Source organism: Apodemus sylvaticus, chromosome 14 (assembly GCF_947179515.1).
Source record: "Apodemus sylvaticus chromosome 14, mApoSyl1.1, whole genome shotgun sequence".
NCBI lineage: Eukaryota > Metazoa > Chordata > Mammalia > Rodentia > Muridae > Apodemus > Apodemus sylvaticus.
This window is the reverse complement of record NC_067485.1, coordinates 63,180,703-63,204,040: the sequence shown is the minus strand read 5'-3', so window position 1 is coordinate 63,204,040 and position 23,338 is coordinate 63,180,703. Positions and strand designations below refer to the sequence as shown.

At 39.4% G+C, this 23,338-nt stretch overlaps 1 protein-coding gene across 1 annotated transcript in view; it reads right to left on the bottom strand.

Moving 5' to 3' along the window:
* The window catches only part of Dnajc1 (DnaJ heat shock protein family (Hsp40) member C1), a 136,600-nt gene extending 127,833 nt beyond the window's left edge, over positions 1–8,767 (bottom strand). The window contains exon 1 of the mRNA XM_052156885.1: positions 8,226–8,767. Within this exon, the coding sequence (XP_052012845.1) occupies positions 8,226–8,435 (210 nt within the window). The 5' untranslated portion in view covers positions 8,436–8,767. The remainder of the gene's footprint in view (positions 1–8,225) is intronic.
* Positions 8,768–23,338: the final 14,571 nt, after the last annotated feature.

The following is a 23,338-nucleotide window of genomic DNA, read 5'->3' as shown; positions in this document are numbered from 1 at the left end:
GCTTCATGACAGTAAAGATTGCTTTCTGCAAATACGTATGATTATAGTTTTATTGTAACAGTGTTCAAGGTCCTACTCATACTCAGAAGTCTCTCTTTACTCTAACTCCACTCCTCTACCTAGAGACACTATTCAAAAAAGGCAATAGAACAGGTTTGTTCTTTTTTTAAAATTTTTTATCTTTTGGTTTTTCAGGACAGGGTTTTCCCGTACAGCCCTAGCTGTCCTGTCACTCAGTCTGTAGACTAGGCTGGCCTTGAACTCAGAAATCCACCTTCCTCTGCCTCCCAAATGCTGGGATTAAAGGCATGCTCCACCACTGCCTGGCCAAACAGTTTTAATTATAGGCAAATTTGCTGTCATATTGCCTGTCTCAGGAAAACATTTATAAAGCAATACAGTAATAGTTCACACAATGATTCATTCACTGATAGGAAACCTAACAAATCTGGAAGTCACTTAATAGTGAAAACAGGCATCTTATAAAAGTACTTGTTACTTTTAACTGCCACAAATACTCTCCCCCTCACTAACCATTAAGCCAAATATATACTCTTACTTCCATCCTATAATCTACTTACTCTGAACTCTGAGAAAAGTGGGATTTTTGAAATCTACCACATTAGTCACTGGGTAAGCTTTTCAATAAGACATTAAAATAGACCTCTATGAGTAACTGTACCCATAGAATCCAATTTTACTTCCCCAATTCAATGTAAAATATCATCTATGGAAGGAAAAGGTAAGATATCTGAGTGTTCTACTTATTTGCACTGAAAAAGATTCAGAACACCAGAAAAGACAGCCAAAAGGTTTTAATTCTATCAGCTCCATATATGTGAGAAAATTTCTGCAACAGACTTGCCTTTCCCTATAAAATGTGCTTAGGCAATCCTCACTTTTGTACACAAGAAAAATAAATTCTAATAATTAAATCTGATTCAAAACTGTATATAATTAAATAAGTATTTATCCATCTCTAAGTCTATACATGATATGCCAACATGAGAAATATGATTGGAGGATAATCTACCACTCTAGAATTTGCATTTCTCTCTCCCTCCAAGCTGAGAAATAATTTCAGATTCATAATAAAAAGGAAGAGGCTAAATACACAACAAGTTTACAAGGGAATAGATGCTTAAAGACTGAACCACCAACCAAAGAACATGCATGGGCTAGACCCAGGCCCCTACACACTTGTAGCAGATGTGCAGCTTGGTCTTCATGTGGGTCTCCTAACAACTGGAGTGGGGGCTGTGTCTGACTCTGGTGCCTGACTTTGTGTCCCTTTTCCATAGCTAGGCTAGGCTGCCTTGTCTGGCCTCTATGTGAGAGCATGTGCTTATTCTACTGAGGAGACTTGATATGTGAGGGTGGGTTGGTACCCCTAGAGAGGATTCCCCTCTCTGAGGAGAAGGGGAGGGGAGAACGGGAGAAGGGTGGGAGGATGAGACTGGAAGGAGAGGAGGGAGGGGGTTTGTGATCAGGATGTAAAGCAGATAAATAAACTAGTGAAAAAAAGGGTTAAACCACACACTAGCATCATAAGCGCAATGACTCTCACGATCCAAATAATTAGATATAACCGAGAACAAAAGTGCAGATTCACCAGTCTTCATTTTTTAAGTGTTAGGGTGTAAAAAGGCCAATTAATCACTGTTCTTGAAAGGACTGAAGGAGCTGAAGGGGTTTGCAACCCCATAGGAAGATCAACAATATCAACCATCAAGAGCTCCCAGGGTCTAAACCACCAAACAAGGAGTACACATGAAGGGACCCATGGCTCCAGCCATATATGCAGCAGAAGATGGCCTTGTCTGGCATCAATGGGAGAAGAGGCCCTTGGTCCAATGAAGGCTCAATGCCCCAGTGTAGGGGAATGCCAGTGTGGGGAGATGGGAGTGGGACGGTGGGTGGGGGCACACCCTTTTAGAAGCAGGGGGAGGGGGAAGAGGATAGGGGGGTTCTGGGAGGGAAATCAGGAAAGGGGATAACATTTGAAATGTAGACAAATAAAATATCCAATAAAAATTGACCAGGCATAAAAATAAAAGAAAAAAATGTGATGTACTTATATGCACACAAAACAAACAAAAAAGAACTGCAAAAAGTAAATAATATAGAACAACAACAACAACAACAAAAATCACTCTTCTTTCCCATCTGAAAAACAAGGGCATGGCTAGACAGAGAGAGAATATATAACAGCTATTGGAGAAAATTCACAAATTTTTTTAAAATAAAAATGAAGTATTTATTCTTGGCTAGAATATAAAATATTATATAATGAGAAATTATGGCCCCACAAGATAATTACAAAAACAAAAAACAAAATAAAACAAAGAGAAAAGCTAGAATTGATGCTGATTTCATGATAAATAACGGGAATCCAAGGAGCTGATGAAATACAAATATTATGTAGGGATCTAGAAATTCAAGTCAGATTTAAGATTTTGAACAGCATATCTTCCACCCTACATGGTGTTGTTCATCTTTCTGCCTGACTCTCTGCTGAAAAGATGTAATATCCACATTGGAGTATCTTATGAACAATTAAAAAGCATTCAAAAAAATAGGCTGAACCACAGATATGCTTTCTAGAGTCAACCTCTACCAAAGAGGTCTGAAGTCTCTTTTTAAATTTCTAAAACAACTTAAAATACGCATGGGGCCCTTTGCTCTACTGGGACCTTAAATATTATGTAAATGTGACTTATTGTTCAGCAAAAACTATCAAGAAAGTACTTGTTTGGGGGAATTCCAATTTAGTTTTTGTTATAACACATGGTTTCATCAACGTTATTTCCTTCAGTATATATGGAAGTATCTGACATGTGTCCATAAAATTCACCTGTTCTCATATTTTTGGTTGTGAGCCTAGCCCTTAACAGCTGAGCCATCTCTCCAGCCCAAAACTCACCTGTTCTAAAGAATGAAGTAACTCTTAAAATCGCCCCAAATCATAAAGCTAAAAAAATAAGCAGTCCAGAATCTGAAAGGCATATTATTGCAAGTGAGCAGCTTAGGGAAGGACAAGAAGACAAAAAAGATGCAATCAGAATCATCTTATGCCTGTTGTCCAACTCTCCACATCTCCTCTGCTGAGCTCACTATTAGGTCCAGCCAACTCTCAGAACCTTCAGATTCAACTCTTCATTCATCTTACTCAACTGATCACTTCTTCCTCTCTGAGGATTCCCACTACTTGGCTTGAAAGACATTCCATTTCTTGGTTTGTCTCTTCACGGGTTCTTCCTTTCCCTCATCACGGTCTCTCTGGCTTAGTTCTCAGACCTCTTGTCTTGTCTTTTAGACTCATTCTTTGGGGTAAACTCATCCAGTTATGTGGTTTCACGTTATCTTCTAAGTACCAAGAACCAGTTTATTATCTCCAGCCCACTTTTTCTGTCTGAACTCTCAACCTCAATAACCAAATAGCTACATGCCTCCACTGTGCTTGACAGAAATAGCAAATTTGTTGTGACCAAACTCTTGATTTTCCCTCAACTAGAGTCCCTGTCCAGGCTTCCACAAGTCTGTAAGTTCAGCTGCCCCCTTAATCTTTAGAATTTTCTTAAATCTCTCTTCTGTTAGAATCCATATTTACACCACTTGTCCTGTTCACTTTCCTATTGCTGTGATAAAGACCATAACCAAAAACAACTTATGGAGGGAAGGGTATATTTTACCTTACAGTTTACATTCCGTCATGAAGACACTTAAGGCAGGAACTGAAGCAGAGTGGAGGAACAATGCTTACTGCCTTTCTTCCTATGGCAAACTCATCCTGCTTTCTTATACAACCAAGGAATTCTTATCCGTGCCTAGGATTGGCACTACCCACATTAGGTTACCCCTCTCATATCAATCATTTATCAAGAGAATGTCCCAAAGACTTACATACAGGTCACATTGATGGAGGCATTTTCTCAAACCTGAAAAAAAAAATCAACTAACCAGCACACCATCTGAGTAAATTCTTGTTAATTTTATGATCAAATTAAATCCAGAATCTGATCGATTCATACCATTATCACTGCTCACACCCAGGCCTATGCTACATTCTACACTACCATGATTTCTCTAAGAAACTAATGCCTTATCAACTATCCTTAGCACAAAGACATGACCATTTGGAAATCTACTTCAAATCTGGTGGACACTCACTCCACAACTTAATTATGAGTAAAAATCAATGTCCTTATAATGACCTGCAAATCTCTGTATGATCTGTCCTTACCACTAGGACTTGGATCTCTCTATTCTCCAGCACTCTGCTCTGGCAATACTGGCTGCTGTCCCTCAAACTCTCAACACACTCCTGTATCAAGACCTGAGCACTCACTCTCTTCCTTGTCGGCCCTGCTGTGTGCTCCTCCATCACACTATAATCTGAATGTTGGAGTCCTTCTAAAATGGGAATGCTGACGTCCAATCCCCAAAGCGATAAGGACTAAGACATAGTACATTTGAGAATTGATAGGTTATAAGGCTGGAGTCCTTAGATTATAATCAATGCCCTACAGCTTCAGAAGCCTCTGAGCATCTGCTATTTATATATACCTATTTACGTTCACTATTTATGTTCCCATTCCCAACTAAACTATTAACCTAAATGAGGCTAAAGGTTTTATGCTTAAGATTCAGTGGATACCAAATAAGTCTTCACTGAATAACAACACTGCACAGTTTTGCTACTTCATCTGTCCCAACATCTGCTAGTCAACAGGAGATTGTTTGGCTCTAGCTTAAATATCACACATTAAACTTTAAACCGGTTGAGTTTATCTCCATCACATATCTGGTCCCCTGAAAGTCTTCCAAGAAAGCTAAGATTCAAAGCAAAGAACATTCCAATCTATTTTTCTGTGTCAATTGAATAAACCTTCCTTCTAGCTTTCTTTTCGATTTCAACACAGCTAAATACAGAAATATAGATTAGCCCCTGGTTCTGGAAAGACTCAGTGAAACAGTATTCAGCAAAACCAGAACGGGGAAGTGGGAAGGGGTGGGTGGGAGGACAGGGGAAGAGAAGGGGGTTTGCGTGACTTTCGGGGAGTGGGGGGACTAGAAAAGGGGAAATCATTTGAAATGTAAATAAATGATATCGAATAAAAAAAAAAGAACGAAAAAAAATAAATAAATAAAGCTTAAAAAAAAAAAGAAATATAGATTAAAATAATTTTCTGGATTCTTTTCAAATTTTACCAATTTGATCAAATCTTCTCAATTAGCTATATGTATTTCCCTATCTTTCCTTACAAAGTTAAGGTCTCTAGTTGTTCATACTAATTTATTGCAAACTAAATAGTATGAAATTACAAACCATGATAGTATATAGACAAGGCCAGATAACTAACCTTTTCAATTATGCACATATATGTGGGTTTGTATATTCAAGTATAGTACTCTCAGGGATCATCAGGTATCAGATCCCAAAAATTGGAATTAGAGGCAGTTGTGAGCTAAAAAAAAAAAAACACAGGTACTAGGAAATGAAATCCATTCCTCTGCAAGAATAGCAAGTTCTCTTACTAATGAACCATCTCTCCACCCAGAAATAATATACATTTGAGACCACTACTGCTAAGTCTCTCTATTCTCTTTAAAAGCTTAATTTATACAAACTATTCAAAAGCATCATCAAGATTTGTTTTAATAAGTTATTGTTCTACTTTGCTTTTCTGTTGCTATGACAAAACACTGACAAGATAAACTTAAGGGAGAAAGGGGGCTTTTGGCTGACATTTCCAAGGCACAATCCATCTCTGAGGGAAGTCAAGGCAGGAATTGAAGCAGAGACCTTGCAGGCATGCTACCCACTGACCTGCTCCCCATGGCTTGCTCATCTTGCTTTTTATATAACCCAGGATCATCTGCCATGTGGTGGTACCACACACTCTGGGCTGGGCCCTCCCTCAGCAATCATGGCAACAAAATGCTCCCACAGACTTGCCTACAGACCAATGTGATTCAGGCACGTTCTCAATTAAAATCACTTCTTATGACTCGTGTCCCCTCTAGCTTGTGTCAAGGTAACAAAACATGAGGCAATATAGTTATATATAGAACTCTCACTAGCTACAGAATGTAATCAATAATAATGAACACTAAACAACTATTTCGTTGACCTAGCAAGATGGCTCAGTCGTTAAAGGCATCTGCTAAGTTTAATCCCTGGGACCCTCATGGGAAGAAAACACCAACTTCTAAGAGCTGACCTCTGACCTCCATGTTTGCCAGGGCAAGCATAATAAATAAATAGACAAACAAAAGCTAAATGCAATAAAGAGCATTCCTGGTGTTGCAAAGATGGCTCAGTGGTTAAGATCACTGGCTGTTCTTTCAAAGGCCCCCAGATTTGATTCTCAACAGTCACATGGCAGCTCACAAGTGTCTGTAATTCCAGTCCCAGGGGATCAGATAGATGCCCTCTGTGGGTGCTGGGCACAAAGGTGGTACACAGACATACATGCAGGTAAAACATTCATAAACATTAAAAACAAAACAAAGCAAAAAAAAAAAAACCCCAAGAGCCTAGAGAACCATTGTGGTGTGGTACTAAGAAGAAACATTTACGACACTGACAGAGGTAGACAAGCACACACAATAACATGGAAGGGATTAGGCCAGGTATACTGGCACATGTCTTTAATTCCAGCAGTCCTTGAAGTAGGTGGATGGATAGCTCTGTGTTTGAGGCTAGCCTGGTCAACCTAGTAAGTTCCAGGCCAGCCAGTACAGCACAAAGAGAAACCCTGGGGGGAGGGGGGAATGGAGGAAGGAGGTAATTAACTTAAATAAAATAAAAACAAACAAATAAATGAAAAAAATCTAAAGGAATTATTTCCTGTTCTACCTAGGGTCTTTTGTTGTTGTTGTTGTTGTTGTTTTGTTTTTTTTTTTTTTTAGTTAAAAAGTGAAATCAATCTCCTGGCCTGATGTAGTGAGAAAGGCTACAATCTCAACATCCAGGAGCAGCCTGAGGCTGGAGAATAATGCTTTAGAGGATAGGCTGAGCTACCTGAAGACCCTAAATCTAAGCCTGAATAAACAGTCTTCAAACTTACATTTTCACTAATTACTGTTACATACATTGCATTATCATTTACTTTGGAAATGAGGCATATTTTTTTTCTCTATGAGCAGGAAGTGGCACAAGGTAACACCTTACAATGACTACAAAACCACTGTGTATAATATTTTTAACTCTTTTAAGAAATGAGAACTGTTAAGTTCAATACCATTGCAATTTTATACCCAATAATTTTATATGCAATCACGGAATTAAAATGCAATGAATGAAAATTAAATTTCTGTTTAACAGTTCAATTAATTTCCTCTGAAAGTTTCCTATTTCATAACTTACAGGAAGAGGTACATTTCTTAGCTAATGCTGTCAAGTGTGCCTTTTTGCTGTTATTGTTTTAACTCCACAACTTATATCTTGTGTGAAGGACTCAATCAGAGAGAGCTTGGGTAATTCTTTCATTCCATGATCATGAAGTTAGTCACATGTCTTCTTTTTCTGCTCATTGTTTGAGGCAGAGTCTGAATAAATACCCTCACTCGATCACTTTCAAGTAGAAATAAAAGAGAACAAAAGATTTTACAAGTTAAAGATCCTAGTTAAAACCAGAACAGAAATAAATGGAGAGGCAAGGACTTATACACAAGAGTATCCTGAGCAGCGCCCCAAACACCTCAAACCCTGAAAGCGTCACAGCCTCTCCTATGAGTCCTAAGACCAACAGGGAGGAGGCTTCAAATTCTTCCAGATTTCTAACTAAAGCACAAACACTAATAGCAGGCTATAACGATTACAAAATACAGTGCAAGAAAACTGCTAACAGACGCTGGGTAAAATGTATTTCTGTCTGCCTAGACAGGAGGAGGGGGAGGGAAGGAGATGAAGTAAAAATATGCTTAAGTGGGAAGATGACAATTTGGGGTGATGCATGGTTACTGTGTCACACTGGAGACAGGTTAAGTGTAAAAACGGTCCGCCTACACCTCTCTTCCTTCTTCCTTCAGCACAGCTTGATGGTCATCAGAAAGCCAAAGAAAAGATAGCAGCACTCCCAAGCAAGTTGCACCGTCCAGCCTAACACTTAGATGCGAAGTTCCGAAGTTGGGCCGACGGTGAGGGACCGGGAAGAGATGGCAGTCGAGTGGCCAGGGCTGAGTGCAGAGGTCCGGCCCACCGCGGCCGGCGCGCTTACCTGCTGCACCCCGAGGAACTCGTAGAAGTTCAACTGCACCTCCTCCACCAAGTCGAACAACTCCAGGTCTCCGCTCTCCCAGGCGCGCACCGGCCGCACGGCTGCCAGCAGAAAGAGCAGCAGCGGCCACAGCGGCCACGCCGAGGTCGACACCAGTTCGGAGCGCCGGCGCTGGCGAAGTCGCGCGGGTCCGAAGCCGGGAACCCACATCGCGCTGGGCTCACAGAGGTCGGCAGCCGGCCACGCCGTGCGCCGGCAGAGAGCGGGGACGTGGCGGGTGGCGGGTGGCGCGGGCAGTGCGGACGGCGCCTGTCAGTCAGGAGCGCGGGCAGCCGCCCGGAAGCGGCCAGCCAGGCTGCCGGCTCGACGGAAGCACCGACGGACGCGGAGAAGGCGGCCGGGGAGCGGAGACCAGTCGCCGCCGGCTCTCCCTTTCCAGACCCTCGACCCGGCCTAGGAACAGCTGGAGAGCCAGAGCCGGCACCCAAGCTGCCGTGTGGGAGAGGTTTCCCCAGGCTTCAGCCTATCCCAGGCCTCGCTTCCGGTGACATCACGTCTCCTAGCAACTGTGGGGGCGGGGCCGGGGCCGGAAGTAGGAACGCCAGGCTCTCTGGATTCCGGCGAAGGAGGACAGCCATTCAGTGGATGGCTTGTAGAGTAGCAGCACGTGTTTGAGTGCTGGTTATGAGCAGTGAACAATCACAGACCTCCGGGGCCGGGAACGCCTAACTGTAGGTTTTCTTCCCCGGACCTGCTACCTTGCCTTCCGATATTAAAAGCCTATTTAGGATGTATTTTATTGTTTAGGGGCTTCTGTTCCCTTAGCATTTTGTCATTCCATCAGTAAAGATGGTATGAATTGAACTAATGCCTAAAACACACAGATCCATTCCAGTGTAGTTTTGGGGGTAGGGGCACAAAAAGGAATTGATGCAAGAAAACAATTATGTTTCTAAGTATGAATTAAGATTTTCCGGTATATTCCATTCAGATAAGCAGCCTGTAATTTCCAGGAGATCTGAAGCCCCCTTCTGGCCTCTGCAGGATACTGCACGCACATAATACACAAATTCAAGCAAGCAAACACTCATACATATAAAAAAATATTCTTTTAAATCTGAAGTTTATTTCCATAAAGTAAACTAATCTTGTAGTTTTGACTCTTTGATTAGGACCACTTCTTGCTCTTTCGGAGGACCTGTACCCATATTGGGGTGGTTCACAGCCGCCTGTAATTCATGCTCCAGGTGGTCCAATACTCTCCTCTAGCTTCCACAGGCACCTGTGCATGTGCACTACACATAGGCAGGCACATACATATACATAAAAATTAAGAACTATTTTTTTTAAAAGATCCATCATCTTTACCAGGTCCCTACAAGCAAATGTTTGTTTATTCAATGAGTGGAAACTGTAAAAAAAAATTTTTTTAGCCAACATCGATCTTTTCCATATTTGATCACCATATTATTGAGTGATATTTTTTGAAAGTGGTGTGATCTTGCCACAACTGTAGCAATTTTAGTATGAGCGCTTAACAGACATTCCTGTATTTCCATCTTGAACTCTGTGTTGTACAAGAACTCCAAGGACTTACTCCATTTTCAGGGAGTTTATCACTTTCTTTCTTTTTCTTTTTTTTTTTTTGAAAAGGGAAGTGAAAACTATGATAAAATTGAAGATTTACATGGAAAATATTTCAGATGAAATAGAATAGATACATAGAAAAACATGTTAAAATTGACAATTTTCATGGGAAATTAAAGAGTAAGGTGGTACACATAAAAACACTGCTAAGTTAATTGAAATATGAAATAGAAACATTTTATGATAAAATTGAAGATTTACATAGAAAATATATCTGATAAAATTGTAGAGAAATGTAGAAAAACATGTTAGAATTGAAGATTATCATGGAAAATTTTATATAGCTATAATAATGGTAGGCATAAAAGTATTCCTAAGTTGATTAAAAGTGGAATAATAAACATTTTCTGATAAACTTGAAGATTTACATAGAAAATATTTCTGATAAAATTGAAGAAATATATAGAAAAACATGTTAAAATTAAAGATTACCATGGAAATTATACATATAAAATGATAGGCATAAAATAATTCTAAGTTGATGGAAGGTAGAATTATAAATATTTTCATATAAAATTGAAAATTTACATGGAAAATATTTCTGGTAAAATTCAAGACATATATAGACAAGCACATTAAAATTGACTATTTCATGGAAAATTTATAAAATGGCAGATATAAAAACTCTTTTTTTTATAGTGGCCTTATTTATTTATTTATTTTATTCGATATAATTTTTTATTTACATTTCAAATGATTTCCCCTTTTCTAGCCCCCCACTCCCCGAAAGTCCCGTCAGCCCCCTTCTCTTCCCCTGTCCTCCCACCCACCCCTTCCCACTTCCCCGTTCTGGTTTTGCCGAATACTGCTTCACTGAGTCTTTCCAGAACAAGGGGCCACTCCTCCTTCCTTCTTGTACCTCATTTGATGTGTGGATTATGTTTTGGGTATTCCAGTTTTCTAGGTTAATATCCACTTATTAGTGAGTGCATACCATGATTCACCTTTTGAGTCTGGGTTACCTCACTTAGTATGATGTTCTCTAGCTCCATCCATTTGCCTAAGAATTTCTTGAATTCATTGTTTCTAATGGCTGAATAGTACTCCATTGTGTAGATATACCACATTTTTTGCATCCACTCTTCTGTTGAGGGATACCTGGGTTCTTTCCAGCTTCTGGCAATTATAAATAGGGCTGCTATGAACATAGTAGAGCATGTATCCTTATTACATGGTGGGGAATCCTCTGGGTATATGCCCAGGAGTGGTATAGCAGGATCTTCTGGAAGTGAGGTGCCCAGTTTTCAGAGGAACCACCAGACTGATTTCCAGAGTGGTTGTACCAATTTGCAACCCCACCAGCAGATATAAAACCTCTTTGTAAATTAATTGAAGGTGGGATAAGAAACATTTGTGATAAAATCAAAGATTTACATTGAAAACATTTCTGATAAAATAGAAGTGTATAGAAAGACATACTAAAATTGATAATTATCATGAAAAATAATGCAGATAAAATGGTAGACATAAAAAACATTACTAAATTAATTAAAGGGGGATCACAAACATTTCCTGATAAAATCGAAGATTTACACGAGAAATATTTCATTAGTCTATGTCTTTTTATTGGGAAGTTGAGTCCATTGTTGTTAAGGGATATTAAGGAATAGTGATTGTTGCTTCCTGTTATTTTTTATGCTATTTTTGTGTTTGTGTGAGTATCTTCTTTTGGGTTTGTTGGAAGATTACTTTCTTGCTTTTTCTAGGGTGTAGTTTCCCTCCTTGTGTTGGCATTTTCCATCTATTATCCTTTGTAGGGCTGGATTTGTTGAAAGATATTGTGTAAATTTGGTTTTACATGGAATATCTTGATTTCTCCATCTATAATGATTGAGAGTTTTGCTGGGTATAGTAGCCTGGGCTGGCATTTGTGTTCTCTTAGGGTCTGTATGAGGTCTGGCCAGGATCTTCTAGCTTTCATCATCTCTGGTGAGAAGTCTGGTGTAATTCTGATAGGTCTGCCTTTATAAGTTACTTGCCCTTTTCCCCTTACTGCTTTTAGTACGCTTTCTTTGTTTAGTGAATTTGGTGTTTTGATTATTATGTGCCAGGAGGACTTTCTGTTCTGGTCCATTCTGCTTGGAGTTCTGAAGGCTTCTTCTATGTTCATGGGCATCTCTTTCTCTAGGTTAGGGAAGTTTTCTTATATAATTTTGTTGAAGATATTTACTGGTTCTTTAAGTTGGAAATCCTTGCTCTCCTCTCTACCTATAGTCCTTAGGTTTGGTCTTCTCATTATGTCCTAGAGTTCCTGGATGTTTTGAGTTACCAGTTTTATGCATTTTGCATTTTCTTTGACTGTTGAGTCAATGTTTTCTATGATATCTTCAGCACCTGAGGTTCTTTCTTCTATCTCTTGTATTCTGTTGTTGATGCTTGCATCTATGACTCCTGAATTCTTTCCAAGGTTTTCTATCTCCATAGGTGTCTCACTTTGTGATTTCTTTATTATTTATGCTTCCACTTTTAGATCCTGGATGGTTTTGTTCAGTTCCTTCACTTGATTGTTTGTGTTTTCCTGTAATTCTTTAAGGGGATTTTTGTGTTTCTTCTTTAAGGGCTTCTGCCTGTTGACCCATGATTTACTGTATTTCTTTAAGGGATTTTTGTGTTTCCTCTTTAAGGGCTTTTACCTGTTGATCGATATTCTCCTGTATTTCTTTAAGGAGTTATTTAAGTCTTTCTTGAAGCCCTCTATCAGCATCATGAGATACGATTTTAACTCCAACTCTTGCTTTTCCAGTGTGTTCAGGTATCTGGGCCTTGCTGTGGTGGGAGAACTGGGTTCTGATGTTGCCATGTGGCCTTGGTTTCTGTTGGTAGGGTTCTTGTGCTTGCCTATTGCCATCTGGTGCTAGTTGGTATTCTTGTCTCTGGCTGGAGTTTATTCCTCCTGTGGGCCTGTAAGCCTGTGTCCTTACTCCTCCGAGCTCAAAAGTGAAAGCACTGCTGGGAGAACTCTCTCTCCTGGCTGGCTATGCACAGAAGGCTGTGGAGTTTCCTGGCTCCTTGGTGTAAATGGTGGTGGGAAGACTTCTGTCCCAGCTGCTCTACTGATCTTATGTCCTGTGTGCTCCTAGCTGGTCCCTCCAGAGAGAAGGTTGAGATCTCACCTCTGCGCTCAGAAGTGAAAGCGCTGCTGGGAGATCACTCTCTCTTGGTGGGCTGTGCACAGAAGGCTGGAGAGTCTCCCAGCTCCCTGGTGCCAGTGGCAGCGGGAGGACTTCCATCCCAGCTGCTCCACACTGAGCTCATCACTTTCTAAGGCCAGGCTGATAAAGAAGTAGAGTTGCCTCTTTAGCCCAGTGCTTCTCATAGACAGTGATTGATCTTGAGGATTATTCCTGTCGAGTTTCTCCGAGACAATGTTCTTACTACTATTCAAATTTGGCATTTCTACATTTACTGTTGTGCTGCAAGAGGTAACACAATTGAATGAATCCTTTGTCAATGTCTGGGATAAGGGCAGTTATCAGTTGTTTTCTTCCCTGGCAACATTTACTGATCCTAGACATGGAGTGATTGACTTTGGCCTGCTCAGAGGAACTTTACACAGATAAAAAGAAAGCAGTAAAATGTTTACTTTGAATTGTATAATGGACTAAGGTACAAAGAAGCCCCAAACATACAGTCAGGAGTCCCACAAGACACCTGCTAAGTCTTGGATATTGCTTGATGTTGAGGAACTGTGCTCAGAGTAACGTCATCTACCTATATAAGACTTGTGATGGCTATGCCCAGTTGTCAACTCCACTATAACTGGAATAAACTATAATCTAGAAATGGAGGACCCACCTATGTCCCAGATCTTGAGGCTAGAAGACACAAGCTTTTGATCCAGATCTTCAGGCTAGAAGAAACACACCTTTAATCCCGATCTTGAGACTCACCTTTAATCTAGGCTATACCTTCTGCTGGAGGATTACATAAGAACCACAGGAAATGGAAAGGGTCATTCTTTCTTTGCCTGCTTGCATTCATGTAGCCAGCACATTTTTTAAAGTTTACTTCTTCAGAATTTCAGCTTATACAGAAGACCAGCTGAACTACTTAACATTGTGGGACTGAGCAATTACTAGATTCTTGGACTTCCTATTCAGAGCTGGCTGTTGTTGTGTTAGCTGGACTGCAGACTGTAAGTCACTCCAAAATAATTAGATAGATAGATAGATAGATAGATAGATAGATAGATAGATAGATAGATAGAGATTTATTCTGTAAGTTCTGTGATTATAGAGAACTCTGACGAATACAAAGCTATATAAGTCTACCTAGAAGGAGAAGCCTACTTCAAATACGTGGGCATTAGTCTTCATACTCAAGACCATGGCAATTACTTCTGAAGTTGCAGGAAGAAGATCTCTAGGCCCAAGGAGATGAATGCTTTTCTGGCTCTTAAAAGTTCAGAGGAATTGTGAACAGAAAGAAAACAGAAACTGACTGAATTTTAGTAACCCTGTATCCCAGTCACAATCCAGCTCTTCTGTGACTGTGTAGAAGATATCAGACATCACCCAACTTGTCTAATTTTTATTTTGGTGGAAAATAAGCATCTATATTGTCTATGGGAATTTTGTATAAAACTCTGGGATATATGGTTGTTTTTAAGTGTAAGACATGACAAGAATAGGAAGTTTTGACCAATGATAAAGAGGAAAAAAAGATTATAGAATCCCACAGATAAACCACATGCTAAAGCTTAGAGAAGACCTTTGAAATGACTTATTACAAAATAAAGCAATAGGTTATAAGATGGAGGAGGGCAAGGTGGGTAAAATATTCAACAAGGTACAGAATTTTAACAGAATCAGTGGAAAAAATCTTGAACAATACAATATATGAAATAAAAAAAACCCAGTAAAAGAGTTAAACTGCAGACTAGACATAGTAGAACAGAGATTAGTGGGTTTGGGGAAAGATCAAGAAGATAAACATACCCAAACTGAAAGAAAAAGAATGGAGGAAGAACAGAATTTAAAAGGCAGGCGTGCAAAGAATAAACCTAGCATATGTATAACAAACCTCAAAACAATGAAAAGAGACACCCCAGAGCAGAAGTGACATTTGAAGGAATAGTAGTCAGTTTTACAGAAGTGATGATATAAAGCCACAGAAGAAAAATGTCACTCAAAATGAATCACAAATCTAAATGGAAATGTTGAAAATTAAAAGTCTTAGAAACAAAAACAAGAATAAATAATAGTGACCTTTAGCCAATGCTTCCATAGATATGACACCAATTGTAAACATGCTAAAAAAAAGATAAATTTCACATAAATGATTACTTTATGTTACAACAATATCATAAAAATTTAATAGCTGGAATAATCCCCATCTCAACTCTAAATATTTGTCTTTATACCAAGAGATAACTGTAGTTCTCACTCCTCATCAAAGAAACTTCGTTTTGCAACAGAGACCATTACAGAAAACTACAACCATCAAAACTCAACTGACACATCTATAACAAAACTCCTGCACCTAAGGTTCAAGGATCACTGGGGAAAGAGCCGGGGGCTGGGGGGGGGGGGGATTGTAAGAGAAGTGTTTGCTGTGAGATTGTGTCTGAACTGTAACATCCTCAATCAGGATGGCACCAGTAGACAAGCTAACATGGAAGGAGGGGAGCTCATAAGGCCTCAACCCTAGACAAACTACAAAGCTACAGGCAACTAAGGAATCTGAGAGTAAGAGAAACAGCAATGCTCCATAATTAATGAATGGATTTTTCTTAAATGTGGTATATCTAAATAATATTATTATTCCCAATGGTATTATTTTTCAGCAATAATAAGAGGTGAAGTGTGTGCTTTAACACAGATGAAATCAGAAAAATGTGCCTGTGTAAAAAAGCTAGTCACAAAGGATCATATACTCTATAACTCTTATTATGCAAAATGTCCAGAATAGATGAACTTAGAAAGTATATTAGTTGCTTCTTAGGGTTGATGGTAGGGATGTTAGAGATTCATTACAAATGAGTGCTAGTTTTCTCAAATAGAGCAAAATTAGATTGTGGTGACAGTTTGAACTTTTTGTCAATAAAGTAAAACTGTTGCCTTGTTCTCTTTAAAAGGACTAATTGTATAGAAGTCAGGTACACCTGAGTTACATCAATTACATGCTGAAACTGTTTCTAAAAAGAGACTGAAAGGGGCTTGGAGAACTGATGGGGGAAGAACATGCACCGCTCTGGAGGGAACCTGAGTTTGATTCCCAATATCCATGTTGGGCGGCTCATTGTAAAATGGAATGGCATGAGTAATTTTAAACCTAAAATCCCACTCCTGAGTGGTACACATCCTCCAACAAGCCCTCTTAGTCCTTCCCAAACAGTTTCACCAATTGGGAACCAAATATTCAAACAAATGAGTAGAAGGGCCTTGGCATCCTCATTCAAGCCACCATATTCAAAAGCATCTATAACTCTGGCTTTCATTTGGACTAATACTCTCTTGCACATACTCCCCATGCCCTAACACACACACACACACACACACACACACACACACACACAATTAAAATTAAAGAGAGGGGAAGAACACATATATAGCAAACTCAAAAGTCTTAAGAAAAGTGAGTGAGTGCAATTTTTTTTTAATGATTTATTTTTATTTTATATGCATTGGTATTTTGCCTGCATGTATGTCTGTGTGAGGGTGTTGGATCTCCTGGAACTGGAAATATTGACAGCTGTGAGCTGCCATGTGGATGCAGAATTAAACCCGGGGCCCCTGCAAGACCAGCAGTGCTCTTAACCTCTGAGCCACCTCTCCAGTTTTTTTTAAATGATTTATTTTTATTTTAGCAATTATTTTTTTATAAGAAAACTCAATTTTATTGGAGTTAGAGTGCAAATAGCTTGTGGGGAATGGTGATGGCAATAATTTCAAAGAGCAATTGTAGCCTTAAACATCTTGCAGAAGAGCTAAGTTAATTCAGGGAGTTACACCCAACATAAGGACTTAACATAAATAGCTGTGGCATACGCTGAAGTAAAAACTTCAATGAGGACATCTAACTGTTTTCAACATTTACACAAGAGAGCCAGGAGCAAAGCAGCTCCTATCTGGCTAAAGAATTTTCTTTTGTAACTCAAAATTTGAAGGTTCTGCTATTGATAGGGCTTAAAGTGTGATCATGGAGGTATATGACTGAGATACATTAAGATATATATTGGCAACGAAGAAAAGAGGGGAGCCTGGGGCGTGAGGTGGTCCATCTATGCTGAGGCTACCAAGAGGCATTCAGGTGAGCAGGAGCGCTGTCCTGACAATTGCTTTCTATGGGGAATGAGAAAGGGTTCTACATGAGTTGTAACTGTAACAGAATGCCTAGGAAAGGCATCTCAGGGGAGGAAGGGCTTATTCTGGCTTGTCGTTCAAGTGTGGTCCACCACGGTGGGGAAGTCAGGCTTGAGACTTGCATCTGCGGGTCAAGAAATTAGGAAAGATGGGTGCTGGTACTTTGCGCTTTTTATTTTGTTTGGGACCCCTCCCAGCACATGGAACATTGCTGCCCACATTTTGGATGAAGATTTTTACCATTATTAACCCAGTCTAGAAATTCCCTCACAGAGATATCCAGGTTTGTCTCTTAAATGATTCTAGATTCTCTTCAGGTGGCAAGAACTATTAACTATTACAGGTACTATTTAATAACCAGGCAAAGGACTCAAAAAAGAAAGACTTAAATAAGCTGTCTGGTAGCATAGCCCTCACTTTGGGATAAAAAAAAATCAAATTTAACTATACCATATAGAATTGGGTATATTGCTGGTTAGCTAAAATAAAGAAAAATACAGCTTGAAATAACCAGTATTGGCTTACTCATCGCATGATTTAAAAATCCTGGTTCTCATTAAAGCCTGAAATGTTCTCATTAGCCGCTATGAGGTTGTTTCTCAAACACGTGGATGTGTAATTCTAAGATATCATTGTCCTTTAATGGAGCATTATCGTCACTCAATAATTTATCTGTCCAAATACCATTCACAAATTTATATTGAGGTGACAAAGGTTAGAAAAATATTGCTGTGGAGACGCAGTTCCTTGGGAAATAATCCCTTTTGCACTGCAGTATTGAACTTTAATTGTTTTGAAGGTCCTCATAAACAAATACAGATGTTCCTTGTGTTATAAATAATAAATATGTTTCTAACGCGCTGACACCATGGTTTTCACTTCGGTGAACAGGGTACAACCGACTCAGTCTCACCATGAACAGCAAGATGGAGTCTAGAACAGGACTGCTTAAATTTGAATCCTGGCTCTACTTCTTTCTAGAAGAGTTTTTTCTGTACCTCAGTTTCCACATCTCTAAATTTTGATAACTGCCAGACTACCAAATTATAAGGTTGTTTGGCAACTGAGAAAAGCAGGTCCTAGTATATGGTAACTGCTACTTAAAAACATAACTATTTTTTAAACTATGAATGGCACTTTATTCAGTCATTTTCCTTACAACTGAAACTGGGGATTCAAAACAAATTTTTTTATAGACTTATTTATTATTATATCTACATACACTGTAGCTGTCTTCAGACACACCAGAAGAGGGCATCAGATCTCATTACAGATGATTGTGAGCCACCATGTGGTTGCTGGGTTTTGAACTCAGGACCTCTGGAAGAGCAGTCTGTGCTCTAAACTGCTGAGCCATCTCTCCAGCCCTGGGGATTCAAATTTAACATCCTTGCCTGTGAGCTTCTTGTACATACCAGAAAAAGTTTTGACCTTGTGCTCCACGTTGCTCTGCTGTGCTTTGTCTAAATGGACTTTTCTGAGCCAACCTCCATCCGTTTCACACGGATCCTCTCACCCACGATGTCACTTGGGAAGACCAAGTCCTCAAGGATGGCATTCTACGCTGCTGTCAGGTGTGCCTTCTGGCGTGCTTTTGCTTATTTTTGCTTATTTGCGGCTTTTCTGGGTTGACTTGGGCAGGATCCTCCTCTGAGCAATGAAGACTACATTCTTCCCACTGAACTTTTCCTCTGATTCATGAACTAGCTGCACTTGGATTTTCTGGAAAGCCGAGGGCAAAGAATTATGATAGTACTACCTGAGGACCCAACTATACCACTCCTGGGCACATACCCAAAAGATGCTCCAACATGTAACAAGGACACATGCTCCACTATGTTCATAACAGCCTTGCTTATAATAGTCAGAAGATGGAAAGAACTCAGATGTCCTATAACAGAGGAATGGATACAGAAAATGGGATACATTTACACAATGGAGTACTACTCAGCTATTAAAAACAATGAATTCATAAAATTTGCAGGCAAATGGATGGAACTAGAAAATATCATCCTGAGTGAGGTAACCCAATCACAAAAGAACACACATAGAATACACTCACTGACTAGTGGATATTAGCCCCAAAGCTTGGAATACCCAAGACCAAACGAAGCTCAAGAAGAAGGAAGATCAAAGTGTGGATGCTTCAGTCCTTCTTAGAAGGGGGAACAAAATACCCAAAGGAGGAAATATGGAGACAAAGTGTGGAGCAGAGACTGGAGGAAAGGCCATACAGAGACTGCCCCACCTGGGATCCATCCAATTTACAGTCACAAAACCCAGACACTATTGTGGATGCCAAGAAGTGCTTGCTGGCAGGAGCCTGATAGAGATATCTCAAGATGATCTGCCTGAGCCTGACAAATTCAGAGGCAGATGCTCGCAGCCAACCATTGGAGGAGTTAGAGAAACGACTGAAGGAGCTGAAGGGGTCTGCAACCCCATAGGAAGAACAACAATATCAACCAAACAGACCCTCCAGAGTTCCCAGGAACTAAACCACCAACCAAATAGTACACATGGAGGGACCCATGGCTCCAGTGGCATATGTAGTAGAGGCTGGCCTTGTAGGGCATCAATGGGAGGAGAGGCCCTTGGTCCTGTGAAGGCTCGATGCCCCCAGGGAAGGGAGGCAAGAGTGGGTGAGTAGGTAGGTGGGGGAACACCCTCATGGGAGCATGGGGAGGGGGATGGAATAGGGGGGCTGGGGGGGGAGCTGGGACAAGAGATAACATTTCAAATGTAAATAAAGAAAATATCCAATTTTTAAAAAAGGAAACAAAAAGAAAATAATTCCTAGGTATGAGATCCGGTTTTCTATTTTATTGCAATTCCATAAAAGTATTAATTATTTTTCATGCTAAGTATATACTGAATTAAGAGCATTTGAGCAATTGAACAAAATGAAGGGAAAGTATGCACATTCAATGATGGGGTTACAGAAGAGTCAATGGTCACTGTCATCTTATGCTAAAGTAGCTCCAAAGTTTCAAATGGTGATATTTCCTGCTTCCTGTGGACTTTATCATATACTGTAGCTGCCTATGGAATGTTAATATGTTAAACCCATATTCTTCACATAGCTTCAGGACTGTCAAATTTTCAAGGCTTGTAGCTGCTTACTCAATCACTCTTTTATGATTTGGACCTTAGTTTTTCACCTTTGAACAACTCAGACATTTTCCCTTACCAGGTTTTCAGTTCAGCCTGGCCACAGCGATTGAGTACACTGCACTCTTGTACATAATAAGTCTTAGACACCAGACAGCTCCATTTAGTCTTCAAAAGAAATTTTAGCAGATCTCTTCATTGCCCATTCTCTCAGACTGAACGCTTGCTTTGGCCATTCTAATTCTCTGATATTGTTTGTGATGCCAAACTGGAGCACAAAGAACTGAACAACATTGCTGTCTACCTCAGTCAACAAGCCCCAGCTAACACCTTAGGGTACATATAGAGATCCCAAGCCTCGTAAATGCCTAGAATTACATTTACTCAAAGGATGCAGGATTCTTTACAGTACTAAATTAGCAACATTCCTAACATCGAAACAACAGTGACAAAAATAGGCCAAAGAAAATCAACTTCACATAAAATTGTGGAAATTTTGGCTAGCTGCCCTGAATATGATTATTCTATCTCACCCATTACCAAGCCAAAGAGCACGCTTCGCCTTTCCACCTTCAGTCCCTTAGGCTTTATTATGTTTGCTTACCGTGGAGAGGATTTTAATCCCAAGACTCAGAAGTCATTTAACTCAAAATAATAATAGTAGTAGTAATAGTAATTTCACCACCAGGAACAAACATTTCTATAGGCAATCTTTTTTGTTTTGGGGGAGGGGAAGAGGATTGTTTTGTTTTGTTTTGTTTAGCATTCTAAAGGAATTAGCTTTTATGAGCATAATTTATTCTAGGTAGTTTATTTTTCTAGGTAGTTTATTCAGTAGTTTCAAATTAGGAAATGAGTCCTTTTTTATTCACTATTATTGCATTTTGAGGTATGTGTATATGCGCTACCTCCACGTGTAGAAGTCACAAGACAAACTGGTGGGAGTCTGTTCTTTCCTTCTTTGGTATAAGTCTCAGAGATTCAACTTAGGTTTGGTTGTAAATGCTTCAAGCACTGAACCATTTATCTGGCCCAGAAGATAATTCAAACCTTTACATTTAGGGGGAAAATCATATTTATGATGCAGAAAAATTTACAAGTTGTGATGAACCACATGCCTTTGTATTTACTATAATTTTAAAATGCTTACAATGAAAATATCCACAGGGAATGTGGCACAAACTCATAACCCCAGCCCCTGGGAAACAGAGACAGCAAGATTATGAGTTCAAAGATAGTCTAGCTATATAGGAATACCCTGCCTCAAAACTCAAAAAGCAAAACCAGGAAAACCTCCCCCGGCTCCTTTCCTTTGTCTTTCATAAATTTGCACATGGTGAAGAAAACAGAATTGAACTTTTAAGTCCTCATTCTAGTCCTTATCGACAGCCAGGTTTTGTCAAGGATGTCTTGGGATTTCTGGTTTTCTGAGCATATCTTTCAGCTCAGTCTGTTTTAAGGTAATATAATCAGTTCGTGCACTCGGGCTTTACCTTCATCCCAAATTGGACTCACTGACTCCTAACTCTTATTTTGATTTATGCTTTGCCATTAGCTAATTTTGTAACTGTGAGATGGAAATAACTGATAAGCATAGCAAGTGATATATTATCCTGTTTGGGAGCTTGATACCACTCTGCCAGAGTCATGAAGGATAATAAGTAAAATTCTCATTACAGTAAATTTTTAGTAGGAGGTAATGATAAGAATCTCTTTCAAGAGGATAGGGAGATGGTTTGATGGGTAAAGTGCATGCACTAGTTTAATCCTAGTGCAGTAAGCAAAAGTGGGAATCTCTGAAGCTCACTGGCTAACTAGTTTTGCTAAACTGGTGAGCTCCAGGTTTGGTGTGAGTGACTTTGTCTCAAAAAGGTGGAGAGCTATAGAGAAAAACACCCAACTTTGACCTCTGGCCTCTAGATGCATGTATAATACACACACACACACACACACACACACACGCACACGCACACGTGCACGCACATGCACACAAATTACTTCAATGAAACAATTGGTTCAAAATATGTAAGTGCTAATCTGGAAACATTTCAGGAAATTGTATTATTTTTGATTTGTAAGTTGGCAATATACATATATATACATATATACACATACGCACATATACATATATACATACATATACATCCATTCATACATACATATATACATATATAATACACATATACATAATACATATGTATCTATATGTACACATATACATTTATACACACATATACATGCATATACATATACACATACATATACACATACACATGCATATTCACATATATACATATATATATACACATATACATATACACATATATACATACATTTATTCATATATGCCCATATGACATATACACATATGCACATACGTGTGCACACACGCACACATATATCCCAGAGTTTTTAAATTAAGGTGTCTGTGGTATAAGAGAATACCATAATTTATTCTTCTTCTCTTCCCTGTTTCTTGCATCTAAGTACCTGCTAAGACCAATTACCCTGAAATGATTAGGACATGATTCCAAATTACAGCTGGCAGAGGCTAAAAATGCTGCCTCGGAGTAGGGGGAGATGGGGCTTAGTTTTTCCCTTGACTGTTTGTCCCAGCCTGGTCATTATCTCCAGGATTAGTCTCAGGTGCCAGAGCTATCAACAGCGGCTGCGGTACAGAGGCAGGTACCACTGTGTGCTTTTCAAAAGGAACACTTCCTTCTATCCAGATGAAACCATACTGAAATAAATATAAGGTCAAAAGATGTGAGGAGGTAGTTAGTAGCACACCGGCAACATTCTATGACCTGCCTTCTGATAAAGTAGTGATACAGAGTTGAAGATAAAGAATTCTTTTTCTCTTGTTGGTTTGGTTTGTTTCTAATTTATATTCTTTGACAATTTCATACATGTATACACTGAATTTCGATTGTGTTCACCCCTTTCTTCTCCACTCTCTCCTGCTGGACCTTTCTTCTTCCTTTCTACTTTGATGTCTTTTTCTTTTAGGGGGTGTGGGGATGGGAAAATCCACTGGGTTTAATTATGGCT